This window comes from Oryza brachyantha, chromosome 2 (assembly GCF_000231095.2).
Source record: "Oryza brachyantha chromosome 2, ObraRS2, whole genome shotgun sequence".
Classification (NCBI taxonomy): Eukaryota; Viridiplantae; Streptophyta; class Magnoliopsida; order Poales; family Poaceae; genus Oryza; species Oryza brachyantha.
The window spans coordinates 5,857,119-5,875,860 of record NC_023164.2 but is presented as its reverse complement, the minus strand read 5'-3'; the positions used below and the strand labels follow the sequence as shown (position 1 = coordinate 5,875,860).

Sequence of the window (18,742 nt, the reverse complement as noted above, 5' to 3'; positions counted from 1 at the left end):
GTGAGCTTGCCATCAGCACAGGCCCTGAGTGAGAGAGGTCCGTTGGCCATTGCACAGCCTTCCATGTCTGATCGTCGTTGCCGTGGCCATGAGACAATTCAATGTTCGACGAGTCAACGGGGTCATATTTACGAACTAAGAATAATTTAGAAATAAAACTTTTATATACGTATTTTATCAATTTAAAAGCTAAAGTTAGAAGATAAAGTTGAGTGAAAAAAACCTCAAAGGTAACTCTAAATTTAAAATTTAACTTATAAACACAAGTATGAGCGAAATAACAGAGCAAACGGGACAAGAAAGTGCTAACCATCGAGCGGTTGCCTCCTTCTCATACTTGCCTCCTTGACTCATGTCCTTGATGGTTCTCAACTCAACCTCGACAAGTCGTTATTTCGAGGGTTAGACCATAAGTTGAGACTTCAAATCTTGGGGTATTTAACTTTTTGCCACTCTTATAAATGGCTGATAACAAATTTGTCACTCGCTGTCTATAATATGTGGGTCCTCATGTGTCTATGACATGTAAGTTCGTAGCAAATATGTTAACACCATTTGTAAGAGTAGCAAAAAGTTAATTATTCATCAAATCTTAGAGCCCTAATTTCAATTTTACCCTAAGCAGGGGCAGATCTAGCATGTGGACGAATGGGGCTCAAGTCTCCACTAAGACACACCTAAAATTTTATGATAAAGATCAATAAAATAAAAGGTTAAAACTCTTTCTAAAATGCTCAGACATATTTAACCTCGTTGGCTAGATCCGCCACTGACCATAGGCCTTAAATTCCAGGAGACGGAACTAAATGGGGTAGCAAGTATATTTTGTTGTTAACTAGAACAAACTAAGGTACAGGTTGTAATAATTAACATATTTATTATTGATTAATAATTTATTGTTTTTTATCTCAACCATTCTTATTTATCCAACCAAATGAAAATATTAGCTTATCTCATTCATACAACTATCTTGAATTATCTTACCCAATAAAACTTGGACAGACATATCCCATCAAACCTCGTTCACGAACCAAACACGACCTTATCCGATACACATTAAACCTCGTCCACGAACCAAACACAACCTTATCCGATACACAAGCAGAAGCTAGTCGGGTCAAGAAAGCTAAGGGCTACTCTAGCTCGCTCTTACTAGCTAGGAGGATTTGGAGTTGGAGGCAGAGGATCTGAATCACTACTGCCGTCGCCATCATGCCGCATGCAACACCACCATCCATGCATATGCACAAGGCATCACTGTGTTTCTCCTGCAGGATCTTGCTCTGTCCCCTTCCTGTCATCGCTCTCATGCAGCTAGCACTTGACTTGCCACTTGCCCCTGTATATATAACCACCATCTCTCTGCTTGTGCACAAACACTGCAAATTCAGACATAGAATATCGGTAGAGCCAGGGCCCAGCCTGAGATCGAATAGGAGTTGCATTGCATTTGGGCAAATATGGTTGGGGCTGTGCAGGAAGGCATGGCGCGTGAGACGAACGGAGGGGCGTTCGAGGTTATAAACGGGTATGAGTATGACATGGCCATGGCGCCCAAGGTGCAGCAGAGGGAGGAGGAGAGCAAGTGGTACGAGGAGGAGATCGACGACGACCTCAAGCTCTGCTACGCGCTCAACAGGTATTATAATAAATTTGCGTGTATATATATTCTGAAGGGTAATTTTTTTTATTCTTAAGAAGATACCAAGAAATATCATATTTTTTTGGAAATTTGCAACCATGTCATTATAATTTTGCAAATTTAGAATATGCCACTGGTATCTCAATAACATATAGGGCCCACATGAGTCAATGACACGTGGACCAGCATGACATATCTCCGATTTCATAAAATTATAATGACATCTTGTAATTTTCTATTTTTTTAAGCCTAAGGATTGATATAAGATGGAAGTCCCAGGGTGTACAGAGTAAGTAGTCTCATATTGTATATATTGGAGTACTAAATTCAGTAACGAGATATCCAATATGTGCAAGCATCCCTTTCAATCTATGTCTGATGATATACATGTATATTTTTTAAAAAATTTTCTGATAATGTGATAGTGTATTGCACCGAGGGGCAAGCAAGTACCAGGAGATCGCTCTCATTGATACAAAGCATTTTGGCAAGGTATGTAAAGAAGAACTCGCACCAGGCTTATGTGGTGTAAGTATCAATAATTTTTTAAAAGAAGATAATGGTGGCAGATGCCAGTCAGCCACCCAACCCTACTCTCATTGTGAACTTTGCATATTATATTACCCCTTGAACTTCTTAATATTAAGAAACAATAAAATCGATAGCTACAGATAAAAATCAAATTAAGCTAAATATCCCCTATAGAAAAAAAAAGATGGATAACACATTTCATGAAAAACATATTTTTATTTATTTTATGCAATATTAGAAAAAAATTATCCATAATAAAGCACATGCGTTAAGCTAGTATATCTAACTCGAACATACGCGTGCGTTTTGTCAGGCTCTGATAATCGACGGCAAGATGCAGAGCACGGAGGTGGACGAGTTCATCTACCACGAGTCCCTCATACACCCTCCGCTGCTCTTCCATCCCAAGTATGTTAACCCTAGATTTTTCTTTTCTTTTATATAAATGATATGAGAAATTTTACATTATTTAAGAAAATATTAGTTTGTACCAAATTGTACAGTAAAAATTTGGATACAGAAAAATATTTTTTTATGCTCATAATTATAAGCTAAATTTTAAATTTGAAAACGTGAATTAAGATCTGCAATGAACGAATTGAACTTAACTGGGTGTGTGCAGCCCAAAGACGGTGTTCATCATGGGAGGAGGCGAGGGGTCCGCGGCGAGGGAGGTGCTCCGCCACAAAACAGTCCAAAGGGTCGTCATGTGCGACATCGACCAGGTGAGATGATCCATTACATATATGGCTGTGTTCTTTTCCCTCATTATTATTTTATATTTTTCTCGGATTTTATATGGGCATCTTTCGAACGGTTGTATAAATTATTTTCTGCAAAAATATTTCTACTTTCGAACGGTTGAATAAATTATTTTTTGCAAAAATATTTCTATATAAAAGTTTATCATCTCATTATGCTAAAATAGATTTTTAGCTTTACAGTAGCTATTTCTAACCGTTACATCATTAAATAATTATAAAAAAAATCACATAATCTTTCTCAGCCCAAAAACAACATAGAACTATATTGCATGTCTTAACTGTATTTTGATCTCTGAATAATAACAAAAGCATGTAATTTAAGCAGGAGGTGGTGGACTTCTGCCGGACATACCTGAGCGTCAACTGGGACGCATTCGCCAGCGACAAACTCTGCCTCATCATCAACGACGCCAGGTAATTAACGACCAGTTACCAGCATCGTACATATATATGAGTATTTTTCTTATCTTTGAGAAGATATCATAAGATACTACTATTTTCTATATAAAATTTAGTATCTCTTATTATGGTATTAAGAGTTACCAAATTTTATATAGAAAACTTTCAGATGATAGATACAATCATGGACAAAGCTCTATCCATGGAGATGATCATGGATGGAGATAAGAGAAGTGAAACTAATCTGCTGCATTAATTTGTGGACGCAGGGCGGAGCTGGAGAAGAGCAGGGAGAAGTTCGACGTAATAGTGGGAGACCTGGCGGACCCTGTGGAGGGTGGCCCATGCTACCAGCTCTACACCAAGTCATTCTACCACGGCATCGTCAAGCCCAAGCTCAGCGACCGCGGCGTCTTCGTCACACAGGTCTAGCTACGAGATTTGCGAAAGTACACCTAGTTTAGCGGTTACAGTGACCCGAGCAGTACTCGGATGTTCTGAGTTAAACTTTTCGTAAGAGCGAATTTTAGATTGGATTATTTGAGCGGATAAGTTTCCAATGAAAAAAGGTCTAATTACGATTCATAGCAGTGAATGATCTGAACCAATCTCTCTTTGTTTCTGTTTGTATTTTTTCTAGTGTTTTTGTGTACTCTCTGGCTTTATTGATTACGAACTGACAGTTGTTGTTTTGGCCACAGGCAGGGCCAGCCGGCGTTCTGACCCACAAGGAGGTCTTCTCGTCCATCTACAACACCCTCAGACATGTCTTCAAGTGTGAGTTGCCCAGTGACTGAACTTCTTCGTTCCTTTCCTTAATTTTCTTGCTTTGTATGTGACCTTTGAAAATGATCATGGTGAATTTGTTATCACAGATGTCAAAGCATACACTGCTCATGTGCCATCCTTTGCTGACACCTGGGGCTGGGTTATGGTATGCAGCCACCTTATTACTGTAGTTCAGACTCAAAAATCCAGTCTCCTTTCTGTTATTTTAGATGGGTTTCCTTTATGTTAATACCAATTAATTCATATGTTGCTATTTTTCATCCTATTATTCCCTCTTTATATAGGCATCAGATTATCCATTTAGCCTGAATGCTCAGCAAATCAATGAGAGGATCAAGGAAAGGATAGATGGGGAGCTGGTGTACTTGAATGGAGAATCCCTCATTTCCTCTACCACATTAAACAAGAGCGTTTGCCAGTCGTAAGTGACCTATCATTTTTTCTTCTACTATGGATTCTATTTTTCGAGAACACGCAAAAGATTTGCGCGACTTCTCTATGCAAAAAAAAACAAATATAGATATAATCAAAATATCGCACTGACTGATCAGCTGCTGTAATCTCTTTTCCTTGAAAAATTCACATGCAGTCTGTTGAATGAGACCCATGTCTACACGGAGGATGATGCAAGGTTCATCTACGGACACGGAAGGGCACATTGTGCTTGAAGCCCATATGTAAAAGTATCTTGTGTTTACATATATGCATAAACACATGGGCAGAATGGTGATCAATTTAGTATGCAAATTAAGAGATCGAGATGCACAAGTGTGGATACCACCAAGCGTTGAAAATGTTAGCTAGCTACTAGATCTCCAGATCAAGCGACCAAGAACAGGAAAAAAAATGAAGAATGAGTGACCGATGCAAGTTGTGAGGAAGCTTTTCGTCTTTATTTTCCTACAAGAACGATGAGAGTAAAGGAAAATAATGAATGGAATAAATTTTACATAATGTTGTGTATTTCATGTTTCTTCCCACTTAAATGAGCGAAAAAGGGGTCATCTTTACAATAAAACTTTTGTAAACGAAAAAAGTCAAACGAAATATTTACAAAAGTGTTATTGGTGTAAAAAGACAAATGGTATATTTATAAATAGAAAATAATTTATACGTATTCATAGCGATCTAAAAATTAAAAGTGAAAAATATACTTCGGTGGAAAAACTCAAGAACAACTTTAAATTTAAGGTTGGAAATTTAAATTTTGGATTATAACCTAAACCCAAAATTTAAAGATGGGTTGAAACTCTCTTGACAAGCAGCGTATATCGATCAGGTGGCACTCACAACATTCTTATTTCGTTCTCCCAAATGAAACATCAACGACATGTTTCTGATACTAGGAAAGAGTTCATTTAACAACCTTAAGCTTAACTATCTAAAGTATGAAACTAGGAATTCTTCCTTTGGATTATGCCAACCGATTGATTTCTTTCACTGATTGGCAAGCTCAAGAATTGCGTACCTAGCTACAACAATGTACTTATGTTATGCACTTATGCTTATTAACAAATACTTAGGCCGTGTTTGGCATGATTGATACGAGGGTTAGTTATCTAGCATAAAAAACATAGTAATACATTAGTACATCATTAATTAATTGTTAATTATTAAAAATATAAAATAGATTAGTATGATTTTTTTAAGCAATTTTCATATATTTTTTTTAAAAAAAATACATTGTTTAGTAATTTTGGAAAGCGTGCACGTGAAAAACGAGAGAATCTGAGTTTACTAAGGAGAGAGCCGAAAGCAGCCCTAGTACACTCCAATGTCGTGTGATTGTTCCTGTCATAGTCCACATGGCCATACTAACTTATAAAATTACTTGAATACGTTTGTGTATTTCAAGGGGTAGATCGTATTAGTTTCATATTTTAGTGGGTTGAACAATTTTTTTCCTTGATACAAAAATGCCACGTGGCCTTCGTCGAAGTAATATTTTTAATAATAAAACTCAGTCTAGCCTTTATGTTAAGCAGTTGTTCAAACAATAGTACAGTTTGAACAGCTATATATTATATAGGTCGTTGAGAAAATCTAAATAATCAAAAAATGTTGATTAGTATTTTAAAACTGCACAAACAATTTTTATAGGAATACATGATGCTTTACAAACTTCCTTTCGACATAGAGAACAACTAGATGTATTTTCACTATCTAAAAATGATTTGGCGAAAAGGCTTTATTTTAGTGAAATTAAAGTATAAAATCATACTAATTATCTACTTATTTGCTTATTAGGTAAGGCAAATTTAAATTTTAAAACTTATTTTTTAGAGTTTTTTATCGTGATGTACTTTTAAGCAATAATAACGTAGACATAAAATTTGTACCTAAAATTATTTTATTTGGTTTGTTTGTTTTCTATGAGTTAGCAGCCGTACTTCAATCAATCAATCAGAGCATAACCAGTCAACCCTAGGGATGGCAATTGGATCCACGGGTCCGGGACCCCAATGGGTTTTGTACCCAATGGGTGTGGAATGGGTAAAGATTTATACCCATGGGTTCGTCGGGATGGGTACCCGTGAAGCTATGGATTGGGTACAGGTTTTTTCATTGGGGCCCCAAAAATCTAGCGACACTTTAAAATATTCAACATGAAGCATGCTTATTGTTCAGTTTTATAAGCCGAGAGCATGAGAATATTGTTGATGCATGATTGGTCGTTTGTGTCGATATGATTGGATGACTGAACGTTAGAATTCGTCGAGCTTAGTTTTACTTAGTTACTATTATACCTTTTTGATTTTCTTGTTATTATATTAATCAATTAAATATGTTTATTTGCTTATTCCCTGCATTTAAATATTGAAAAAGCTTAATATACTCATGGAGATGTCTCGATTAAGATATTTTTTGTTTGACATGGTTTTACCCGTGGGTACCCATTGGGTTTCGGGTACTAGACGGGTATAGGTACGGGTTTAGTTTTGTACCGATGAATATTGACGGGTATGGGTTTACCTTATGGTCACGGCTTTTGTGACGGGTGAGTTTTTACAAAACACGTCCCAAACCCGACCCATTACCATCCCTAGTTTTTCTTGTTGTTATATTAATCAATCAAATATGTTTATTTGCTTATTCCCTGCATTTAAATATTGAAAAATCTTAATATACTCATGGAGATGTCTCGATTAAGATATTTTTTGTTTGACATGGTTTCACCCGTGAGTACCATTGGGTTTTGGGTACTGGATGGGTATGGGTACGAGTTTAGTTTTGCACCCATGAATATTGACGGGTATGGGTTTACCTTATGATCATGGGTTTTGTGACGGGTGGGTTTTTACAAAACACGTCACAAACCCAACCCATTGCTATCCCTACTCAATTCCCCTCCCAAAAAAAAAAACTCGTTCTGAAATGGAGTTTTTTTCGCCAACTCCAACGCTGCTCCTAGACGTGCGCAGCGCCGCTACTCTATCCTCCTTTATCATGGGTGCTCTCTCTCACACTCGCTCACGTCTTTCATGCTGCATCACGGTAATGACACTAGACGATACATTTTGTGTCAGATAAAATCAGATAATTAATATTATTAGATATCAACTTAGTATTATCTAGTTTATAATTTATTTTGTTTCAAAGAGATTCCGTTCTCCAGTCGGCCTGAAAAAAAAAACAAACAAACAGATCATGACCCGTGGGCGTTGCGTTTACGAAGGACTTTGCCCATAACTCCGATATAATTGGGCCGTAAACCCACCGGGCGTCCAGGCCCAGATCGATTGAACCCCTGACCTGCAGACTGCGTACGAACGGCCCGTTTCTCATGACCCTGCATCAGCCCTTTTCTTCAGACGTACAGAATGATACCAGGGCGTACCACACAACCTGATCCATCTTATACAGACGCTCACATAAGACACTATAAATATTTTGAGACTGTTTGTCACTCTCTCGGTTCCAAAACATAACACACAAGCACCAACACAAAAGATCAAAAAATATTTATAACCATCCCCTTGTTTAGATTGCCGTGATGCAATATATACATAGGTAGAAAGTTTAAAATAAATCAAACTTATAGAAATAAGATATGCTATTTAATATGTTAAATCTCATATGCATGTACGTCTCGTATTATGGAAAAAAATAGTTACGTCTTATATTTTAAAACAAATGAAGTATTAAATAAGTTTTAGTAGTTTTTAATAGATAATATCATTGACTTTTGTATATACCCTTCACCGTTCTGTTTATTCAATTTTTTGTTGCATAGAAACGAAAGCCGGAGTAAAGTACATTAGTAATAAATCCAATCGTAACAAAATAAATAATAATTACCTAAGTTTTTTTAAATAAGTTGGATGTTTGAACATATGTTGAAAAATAATCGATGCTACTTATTGAAATACGAATTGAGTAGGTTTTAAAACCAATTATACATAAAAAAAATACGAATAAATGGTAATGATTTCACAAAAGAGGGCTCATTTAACGTGACGCGTTTTCCCTCTCGCCCATCCCGTGGCCGTGGCTGGGCGAGATATCGAGATGATTGTGACGCGCGTGCGAGCGACGACAGGCGATGCGTGTGCTGTGTTTGCTGCCCCATCCATGCAGCAGCTCGAACAGCAGGTGCGTTCCCCCGTACGCCGCCGACCATCTCAACACCGTCCGCGCGCGAGCTGCCACGCACCTGCGTTAACTGCACACCAGAGCATAGGGCCCACACAAACCGACGCGGCAACAAAGTTGATAGAACCAGCAGAAATCGTATTTTAGTAATGTAGTTTATGTGTCTTGCTCTTATTTTAGTTTTCGTTTTGGAAATTTGTCTAACACGCACATAAAACAGGACATTCCATAGCACTCTAGATGACATCGTTAAATTTCATATGCTTGTTTGATTATGTATGTTATTTGAAAAGTACATGTTATCGGACTTGATTACTTATTGAAGTTACTTTTGAGTAGCGTACTGCATAAAATTTTTGAAAAGAGGCACATTAAACTAGTGATAAAAGTCAATGTTGTCTTCTTCTAATTTAAAATTATTTAAAACCAAAGGTAGGGTCATTTTTTTCTTATTTTCATGCTTACAAACCAAAATAAAAAATTTTAGAACTGAATTTAGGAGTTGATCTTAATGTTTTTCTATTATATTTATTTCTCAATTCTTTTTACTCTTGGATCGCCAAGAACACGTTCATACAAATTTTATCCATAAATAATTTAAAATAGTTAATAAGTCATTTTATTTATACTTAACTTCAGCGGAATAATTAGATTAAATAAGTTTAAAAACTTATCAGGCCAAATTTATCTATATATATAAAATACCTCAATCCTTTTGTTGCTTACATGTATATATAAATCGTAATCATCAGGCACTAGTGTACTGTTTAGTTACATTGCTAATTAACATCGTTGCTGCTCTAGTGTAGTGCAGCGTGTCTAGTTGGGCTCCCGGCAGTTGAGCCGGACCTCAACCGCCGTCCCGGCGGCCGGCGCGAGGTTGCCCATCTTCACCATCGCCTTCGCGAAGTCCCTCGCGAACTCCGCCGCGTTGCCTGCGTACTTGCGCACCAGCGCGTCCTGCGACGACTTGCCGCCGCCGAACAGCTCCTGGTCGGAGTGCAGCAGGCCGCGCTGCTGAGTTAGCTCGCGGAAGTAGCCGTTGTCGAACGCGTCGGGCGTCTCGGCGTCGAGCGGCGCGAGGGCGGCGTCGCTCCCGGCGGTGGTGGCTGCCGGGCAGGACTGCCGGAGCTGCGCCGCGAAGGTGGCGTTCACGTTGGCGTCGCCGCCGTTGACGCGGCCGCGGAACGTCGCGCAGCGGGCGCGCCCCACCGTGTGCGCGCCGGACAGCGCCGTCATGTCGCGCGCCGAGAGCCCCTTGGCGGCGAACGCGGCGAGCAGCGAGGAGAGGCTGGACCCGGGGCCCGGGAGGTTGGCGTTCGCGGCGGCCTGGCTCGCCGCGCGGGAGTCCTTCCGGCCGAGCCTCACCTCCCACGCGGGCCCGCCGAGCAGCGCCACGGCGTCGCGCGCGGCGAGCGCGAGCACGTCGGCGCACGACACGGTGGCGTTGCACGCCGCCTCGACGCGGGCCTTCGCGGCGTCCACGACCTCGAACCCGCGCACGGAGCCGGCGTTCGGGCCGGCGCCCTTCTCCCCGACGAGCCCCGGCGGCGCGTCGTCGAGCAGCACGGAGCCGTCGCAGCCGTTGACGAAGCAGTCGTGGAAGAAGAGCCTGAGCAGGGAGGCGCCCATGCGCGGCTCCGCGGTCACCGCCCGCGCCACCACCGACCGCACGGCGGACTCCACGCCGGGGCAGGTCTTGGCGTAGTACCCGGTGGACAAACCCTCCGCCACGCCGCAAGAGGGGACGACGAGCAGCAGAGCCAGGGCGAGCAAGAAGGCCCTCCCGGAAGCAGGCATTGGCGCCATTAGTGATCGCGATGGCGTGCGTTGGTGAGTAACGGATGGCAATGGCGGCAAGCAAGCAGGTTGTAGAGGAGAGGTCGAGGTGGCGGTGGCGCGGCGGCGGCGAGGTGGTGGTGGTATTTGTACATGGGCGTGCATTTATTGGAGATAGGAGGGGGCAGCTGGATGGGTCGGTTGACCGGAGTCGCGAATGGGCCGCGTCGTAGGCTGCTCGCCGGAGCTGGTGTCCGACAGCCAGCTGCTGTTCCTCTGTACACGGCGCGAAAAACGTAGCTGAGATCAGTAATCCTTCACGGTTGATCGTAACTATGCTAACTTTAACTATTAGACCAATCTTAATAGGAATTTTATAAATAATAAATAGGGTGTCATGTTGATATTTTTGATGATGTGGCAAAGTATTAATAAACAGAGATGAAATAAGTATCATAAAGACAAAACCTTGTTACCTAGACAACTTGTGTCTTATATGTAACTTAGAAAACAACAATTGATGAAACTATGCATTAAGAGAGGGGTGTTTTATCGTAGTTTCATAGATGACATGTCACTTGAGGATGGCCTAAGGCCTCTCTTAATGCATAGTTTCATTTTCCTAGGTTACATGCAAGACACGAGATGTCTAGCTCATTTCATCTCTCTTCATTAATAATTTATCACATCATCAAAAATATATATATAACACCCTATTTATTGCCCATAAAACTCTCATTGAGATTGGTCTTAATATCACTTAAACAGTTAGTTGATGATTAGCAAAAGTTGTATTACTATATACATTTGTACAACATAAACCACTAATATGACATACTTTTTTATATATATATATATATATATGAAAATTAGATCCTACTGTCAGGTGTACTACTTCCTTCACGTTCACGATAAAAAATATTTTCATAATTGTTTCTGCTCCCACCCAACAGAAAGTACAGACAATGTTAAATCTCATATGAATGATATAACTATATGTATAGAGTTTGTACTTTTTGTTAGAAAAGAGCAGAAATATGTATAGAGGTGTTTCTGCACCTTAGACGTGAAGAGAGTAACTACACCTGATAGTAGAATGGAGACTTCCTATATATATATATATTATATATATTATATATATATAACGAGCGCTCAAAGTTACAAATAAATAGTAATTAGTGTCAGTTATTTGAAACCAGAGCAGAGGAAGTATATGATTAATTAGTTATTAGTTAATATGATTTTTAAAGTAACTTTTATGTATAAGGTTTTTAAAAGAATATCGTATAGCCGTTTTAAAAAACATGTGTGTGGAAAAGAGAGAATATATGTCATTATGAAGGGGAGAACAACTCGACCTACCTATACTCCCTCAATTAAAATACTTCATTTCTAATCTATCTCAAACTATCAATATAGTTATAGAAAATAAAATTTTAAACTTCAATGCAATTATTCTAATTTTTGTAAATCTTAGGCACTTGTCCTTCACTCTATCAAATTTAAATGAGTAATTGATAAAAAAAGTAAACTTCGTATAACTAATACGGGAGGTCAAAAGCAAGTTTACGTAGAATGGAGCGAGATCTACCAACTTTTTTAAAATGCAGTCGTTTTTAGATTATTTAGTATTAAACAATCTAGAAACGACTGCATTTTAAAAAATAGTCATTATATTGTGATTAAGGTCAAGAAGTAAATAGTGATAAAAACATTTACACTATAAAATTAAATTAAATTATAGAAAGGTTTATATGTTGGAACAAATAAAGCGTGTGTACACGTAGTGAAACAAGAGTTAGTTCGAGAGTGGTGTTCCTTTGCTTGTACACCATTTCTTCTGTCCCTGCCTTTTCTCTTCAGTGCTAACAGAAAAAAGGCACTAGTGCTGCTGTGCTGTTAATCAATTGGTGGCAGAACCGTATGCCGCGAGGAGGGAAAAAAAAAAAAGCAGTGCTGAGTCTTGCACCTTTAGCTTTTGCTTATGCTTGTGCTTGTAAATTAAAATTAAAATTCTTAATTTTAAATTAGAGTTGATTTTGAGGTTTTTTTTATAGTTTATTTATTGGTCTTGATTTTTGGACCACTATTGACATATATAAAAAAGTTCAATTCTCAAATTATTTTCCATTTATAATATATTATTTGAGTTTTTTCTTTAAAAAACAAAAGATGACCATATTGAATCGGATCATGGCATCGTTACACTCACATGTCACATCCATATCCAGGTAAATGGACTCACATTTCGATATTAATTAGCTGGTAACCTGGGCTCAGGTGACGTCGTGTCAGATGGTACATGGTTCGTGATAAAAAAACGGCGGCGCAGTTGACTGGCCCAGCCCAGGATAATGCAGGCCCAAAACAGAGGTCAATCCGTTGCACCGCCGTATGGTGACTTCGTCATTATTGCGTTGCGCGTCGCGGATTCGTGGACTGCGACTGCGAGGGGCGAGGCGGCAAGTTCCGCCGCCAACACACGGACGTCGCGCTCTGCGAAGGTTCCTCTCTCAATCTCCCGATGCAAGCTGTCTCAAAGAGCATGTTAGCCCACCGCTGACTATAAATTATCTATAACTAATTTGATAGTTAATTTATACAATAGTTAAATACTACATAATTAATATTCGGCTCTACCTATCACACACGTGGTCTTAGAGTCTTTGATATAGCTAGCTACAAATTTGTAGCTCGTTACTCTTCTCTCTCCTCTTGTATCACCTAAAAATATATATTTATAGCTGACTCAACTGCAGCTTAGAAAAGGCTGATTCTATCAGAAACTATCCCAAACAGTTCATAGTTTTGAGAATCTGTAGATGTAGATTCTGAAAAATAAATTAAGAAGCAAAAAGGTGAGATTTAGAGCTTTTCCAGATTCTCAAAAGCTGGCTACCAAACATTTACGTCTCGGAATTTAAAGCTCCCTCAAGCAGACCCTAAGCCGCCACTAGAAACACTGGCAGCTATCTTTTCAATTTTGTTTATACTTATGATTAAAATTTAAAATTTGTTAACACTAAATATATAGTAAATTTTAGAGTTTTTATCGTGGTTTATTTTACCATGTTAGCTTTTTTATCTTCAAACGAACACCCTTGGAATTAAACGTCTTATCAAATGATAAAATGATCATTTAAGGATACAATTTATATGTGTGTGTTTCAACAAGCAAATTCTAAATTTAGGCTTACAAGATAAACATAAGTGACAAGATATAAGCCAAGTTGCTAGCCGCTGAAGTGCCAAACTCTGAGGTATCAAAGAATAGGCCAGAGCAGATACTACAAAAACTATTTTTTTGCTACATCTGCTTTTATTTTTACATATGGCATAAAACAAGATCTGCCTATGAAAATACATCGGGGTACTTGGTCACAAATCACATGTGTAAATCGATTTTTATACCATGTAAAAATACATCTAGTTTTACAGGTGATCCTTATGTTCATGTCACCACATAAATTACTACATAGGTGGAGCTCATTTTTTAACATAGACATTTAATATGTACATGCATATTTAATATTTTTGATATTTTTCTAAAACTTAATTGTTTGACTGATGAGATATAGTTGCCACAATAGCCAACCTCATGCAACACTAATTAGAGCAAGTACTGTAGCATATTAGCAGTTAATCTCTTATGCTCACTCCGTCTAAAAATAAGTTCACTTTTTAGTTTTTATACAGTATTTGACTATTCGTCCTATTTAATTTTTTACAATTAATACTTTTATTGTTATTAAATGATAAAACATGAATAGCACTTTATGCGTGAATAACTTTTTTGAATTTTTTTATAAATTTTTCAAGTAATACAGATGGTGAAACGCTAGACACCAGAAAAAATAAACTCTTTTAGAAAAAAAAATTTTCCAATAAAAATAATCATCTTGCATCAATTTACCTTCAGCCATGAATGTCCTGATATATGGACAAGTTAAACATTGAAAATCCAGTGAAGGATATGACTGATGGCAAGAAGTGCACCATCTTGTTAATGTTTTTCCACCTTTTGATCACAGATTGTTGGGGGCATAGAAAATATTCTCTGAGCAAATCTGCCATTTGACCACTGTACTAGACAATACATGATATAGTTGCAGCCATTTGTTTTGAGTATCACTGATGTTGTGGCAAACTTTGTAGACAAGTTTGCTGCTTGTTTATCATGGTTGAAGTAAGTGACAAAACAACCTTGTTATATGGTTGGTTCAAAAGAGAGGATGAGTTGCAAAATTTTGCTATCCTGTTTGTGCAATTAGAAATGTTGAATTAACTATTCTAATCAGTAATTCTAAGGGTACAAAATTCGTAAAATATGACAGTTTCCATCTTTGAAGCCCAAAAAAACATGTACGTCTCATAATGCCTTGACAATGTAACTCTTGTAGGTAGTACTATTAATAACACCGCAACATGATCCAATTGTATACATCTTTTTTTGCTTGACCGGCCATTAGCCGGACACAAAAAAAGTCTAAGTTTAAGGACACCTTAAGTGGCAATTCCCTTGCCAAAGTATTGTATATGTTCTTTGTACGTAATTTTTGCCTTCACATTGAAATTTCATAAAACCATTCGATAATCTCGTGACATATGTAGCTTATAGTAGAAATCCAAGCATAAACATGCGCAGTTACTATTTTATTGTTGAAGATATTTATAACAATTTGTATATATATGATGACTAAGTGTCGGTGACGGGGGGCTCATGCCCCCTACCCATTGGATTGGGGGTTAAAACCCTCCATTGCTCTCTCCGTCTATATATATGTATGTATCTATGCATCTAGCTAGCTAGATACTGACCTTCTGTATGTTCGCCATTCCTGTTTCTATTAGTAGCCATTAACATAATTTTTCTGCTTTGCTTATTTCAATTACTTTAATATCATATTGTTTTGCCAAGTGAATATAACTTGCTGATGCTAAGAGATGTGTCCAAATGGAGGTTGAGGTGAGAGATATGTGAAGTGTCAATTTGACTTCTTAATTTGTATAGGTAGCACCCAATCCAGTGCCAATAAATCTTCTTGTCATTTGATCCTCAACTCCAACCAGTATACACAACATCTTTGGAGAACATCAAAACTCATTTTCGTAGGCAGTTGATTAGTCTGACTACCTTTTATATCTATGATAATGAGCATCTTTGCATGTAAGTACCCGACACCCTCCTAGTAAAGTCGATTATCCGAGGTAGGCCACTCATCATGTCCACCTGGGAAAATTGATACTTAACGTGTCTGTCTGGGAAAATGAATTTTCAATTACAAGCTCCCAACAATTTCGAGCCAACCTTTGGTTTTGCTCCGCACTTCTACAGACCATCTAACCAAAATATTACCTAGACCAAACTCTGAAATGTATTCTAACATAATAAGACGATGATAAACGTAGACACGGACAAATAAAAAACAAATTGAGTATTTAACATCGTGTTCTTAATTTTAGAAAGAAAATATAGAATTTAGACATTTGATATGTACAAGAAAATATAGTATTCACATATGAATGAAAGATAATAAAAATAGTGTCCCTATGTATGTGAATTTATTTACGTGTATCTACTTGAAAGAAAACAAATTTGACAAGCTACTACGGTTAGGTGATATTGGGTAAAATGACAACACAATACATTCAATATTCAAGTGTGGGCATCTCATTAAATCGCTTGTTGGCTCACAATTATACCAGGAAAAGTTTCAAAATGCCCTATTTTGGGGAAGACTCTAATATAAAGAGTTCTAATTTCCCTATTGCAATTATACCATTCGCACAAAAAAAATGGCATCATAAAAATACTAAATTTGTAAATTTATCATGATATAAATTGAGTTCTCATATTTATAGGTTACTATTTTAACGAGTGTGGCTTTGTGTATATGATTGATTTATGGTATTCAAAATAATATGATAAAATATTTGATATACAATTTTTTTAAGTACAATATGTTTATCAAATTTGAAAAGAGCTATCAAATCTTAAGATAAATACAACGATGCAATAAATAAAACAAATTGAATGTGTTTGTATAAAGTGAAAATACAAAGACTTCTTTACCTTATTATCAATTGTTTATTCTCTAGCCTGGTTTTCAATAGTTTCCTCGGTTTTCTCTCGGACAGTAGTCTCACTGTCAATCGTTTTGCTCATTTATATCTTTAATGGTAGTCTTGATGGTCTTAGTGGAAGACTTTGGAGTTTTCTATGTAACTAGTGATATTGTGATCACACTCATAATTGATAATACAACCTAGCAAACTACTATTTTTCTCCTATGATGGTCTCTATTGTGATTATTTTATGTCTGCTAATAGCTTCAACAAAGGATTACTACTGAAGAAATGGTACATCTAGTATATATATCTACGATACATAGAAAATCTTCTTTCCCCTATTAATCATATGAATCCTTATGATGACAATAAGTCCTTATTGCATATGATATGCTACAGTGATCATGTCCACCAAACATGACACAAGTCTATAAAATATGAAATTTTCAACGTGTGTATGAATCTAAACCTCACCCATAACAAATATTATTGTTAATTTTGATGTGAAATTGAACATGGCATGAATGAATACACCAATTAACTGTACAAATTCCCTATTGTCAACTAGTAGGAATTCAATCTTAGTGGTTGTGACACCATTTATATAAACGGTGTTGTCAAAAATATGTTCCTTTTGGTTGCACGACTTGATGTCGTAAACATCATAAAGTATGAAAACAACATTCAATAATTCACATCAAAATTTTATGTCCTTAAATACGTGACTGATACAATGCATGCATATACTTGTAATAACATCATCCCGATATTGCATAAATTCAACTGTTCTATCTAGATCACCAATGACATAAAATTTTTTGTCCTTAATTATTAGCATATGGACAAATAGTTGTTGGGTTTATGAAGACAGTTAAATAAGGTGTGTGTGCTGTTGGGGGCATGTGCCCCTCTGTGATTTTTTTACTACATAAGCATTTGCTATGAGTTTTTCTCGTCCTATAGCAAAATCTTCTAGATAAATCTATTGCTTTAGTTGACACAACAACAATAAGTTACATAGCCACAAGTAACTGTACTATTCTATGTGTGATTAATATCAATATTTAGAGTTTTAACATTGCTTATTCCGTTTTTTATTTGACATCGACTTTTGGTTATATGTTTAACTATATGTCTTATTCAAAAAACTAACATAATTACGAATTATTTTATTACCAACATTACTTTAACATGACTTGTAGTTTTAAATATTTGCATAGAAAAATTAAATCAGACATACGAGTTTAGATCCAAAGTCAACGTTATCACATAAAAAACTATAGTCAATCTAAAAAACTATATGGATAAGAGAAAAAAATATATATTACCCTGTCCTACCTATCATACGCACTTTGTTTTTTGGAGTTCGTGCTACAGCTGGCTACTAATCTGTAGCTTATTGCTCTTCTCTCTTCGCTTATCTTCTTAAAATATGTTTATAGTTAGTTTATAGTCTGCTATTGTACCCGCTCTGATATAAGAGTTGGCTCTAAACATATTTCAATGTAGATGTATTAAATACTATACATAAGTACGTAAAGAAAGAGATATGAGAGAAATATCAAAGCCAATCTTCTAGCTAAACTATTGTATATGTTAGCTATAATATGAGCTTAGTACTAGCTATAATGACATAGAGATTTTGTGGCTAGCCGTGGATGCAGTATTGAGTATTGACCTTGCTTGAAGGCAAAGAGATAGAAACAACAGTCCCTCATTTCGTGAATATAATTGTTAAATGTTGTTTGAGTAAAATATTTCTATATAAAAATTGCTTTGATAATTATAATAATTATATTTTAAAAATTAAAATAACTAATACTCAATCAATTATTCACACACTGATCAAGAGTCGTTTTCCCAACGGGGGTTGGAGTAGATGTAAAATTTCTTTGGCTTTCTCTGTACAACTTGTAGAGAAGAAAATTTTGCTCTGTTTTTTCTATACTTCATTTCTGTGAACCAAATAAACAAACGACCATCATAGGAAATAAGTTTTAGGGCACCTTTGAACTACAGGAATGAAAAAACAGAGAAATAGGAAAAACATAAGATTTTGATATGAATGTAGTTGTAAAACAGAGAATTGCAAAACACAGAAAAAACGTAGGAATTGCCGTTTAATTGGATCACAGAAAAAACACAGAAATTTGAGAAGAGATAAAGACTCAAGAAG

The 18,742-nt window shown here is 37.0% G+C and overlaps 2 protein-coding genes across 2 annotated transcripts; one reads left to right on the top strand and one right to left on the bottom strand.

Moving 5' to 3' along the window:
• Positions 1-1,387: 1,387 nt before the first annotated feature.
• Positions 1,388-5,076, top strand: LOC102706354 (thermospermine synthase ACAULIS5). Its single transcript, XM_006647046.3, has 10 exons — positions 1,388-1,639; positions 2,068-2,134; positions 2,487-2,581; positions 2,796-2,898; positions 3,263-3,351; positions 3,606-3,762; positions 4,038-4,113; positions 4,212-4,270; positions 4,410-4,546; positions 4,715-5,076. The coding sequence occupies exons 1-10, from the start codon at positions 1,461-1,463 to the stop codon at positions 4,791-4,793; spliced, it is 1,041 nt and encodes a 346-aa protein (XP_006647109.1). The 5' UTR covers positions 1,388-1,460; the 3' UTR covers positions 4,794-5,076.
• Positions 5,077-9,401: 4,325 nt separating this feature from the next.
• LOC121053496 (peroxidase P7-like) lies at positions 9,402-10,538 on the bottom strand. Its single transcript, XM_040520549.1, has one exon. It carries the CDS (start codon positions 10,525-10,527, stop codon positions 9,538-9,540), a length of 990 nt encoding a protein of 329 aa, XP_040376483.1. The 5' UTR covers positions 10,528-10,538; the 3' UTR covers positions 9,402-9,537.
• Positions 10,539-18,742: the final 8,204 nt, after the last annotated feature.

Coding starts and splice junctions, on each gene's coding strand:
- LOC121053496 (XM_040520549.1), bottom strand. CDS start 10,527: ATGGCGCCAATGCCTGCTTCCGGGAGGGCCTTCTTGCTCGCCCTGGCT.
- LOC102706354 (XM_006647046.3), top strand. CDS start 1,461: ATGGTTGGGGCTGTGCAGGAAGGCATGGCGCGTGAGACGAACGGAGGG. Junction 2,899..3,262: donor TCATGTGCGACATCGACCAG/GTGAGATGATCC, acceptor TAATTTAAGCAG/GAGGTGGTGGACTTCTGCCG. Junction 4,547..4,714: donor AACAAGAGCGTTTGCCAGTC/GTAAGTGACCTA, acceptor ATTCACATGCAG/TCTGTTGAATGAGACCCATG.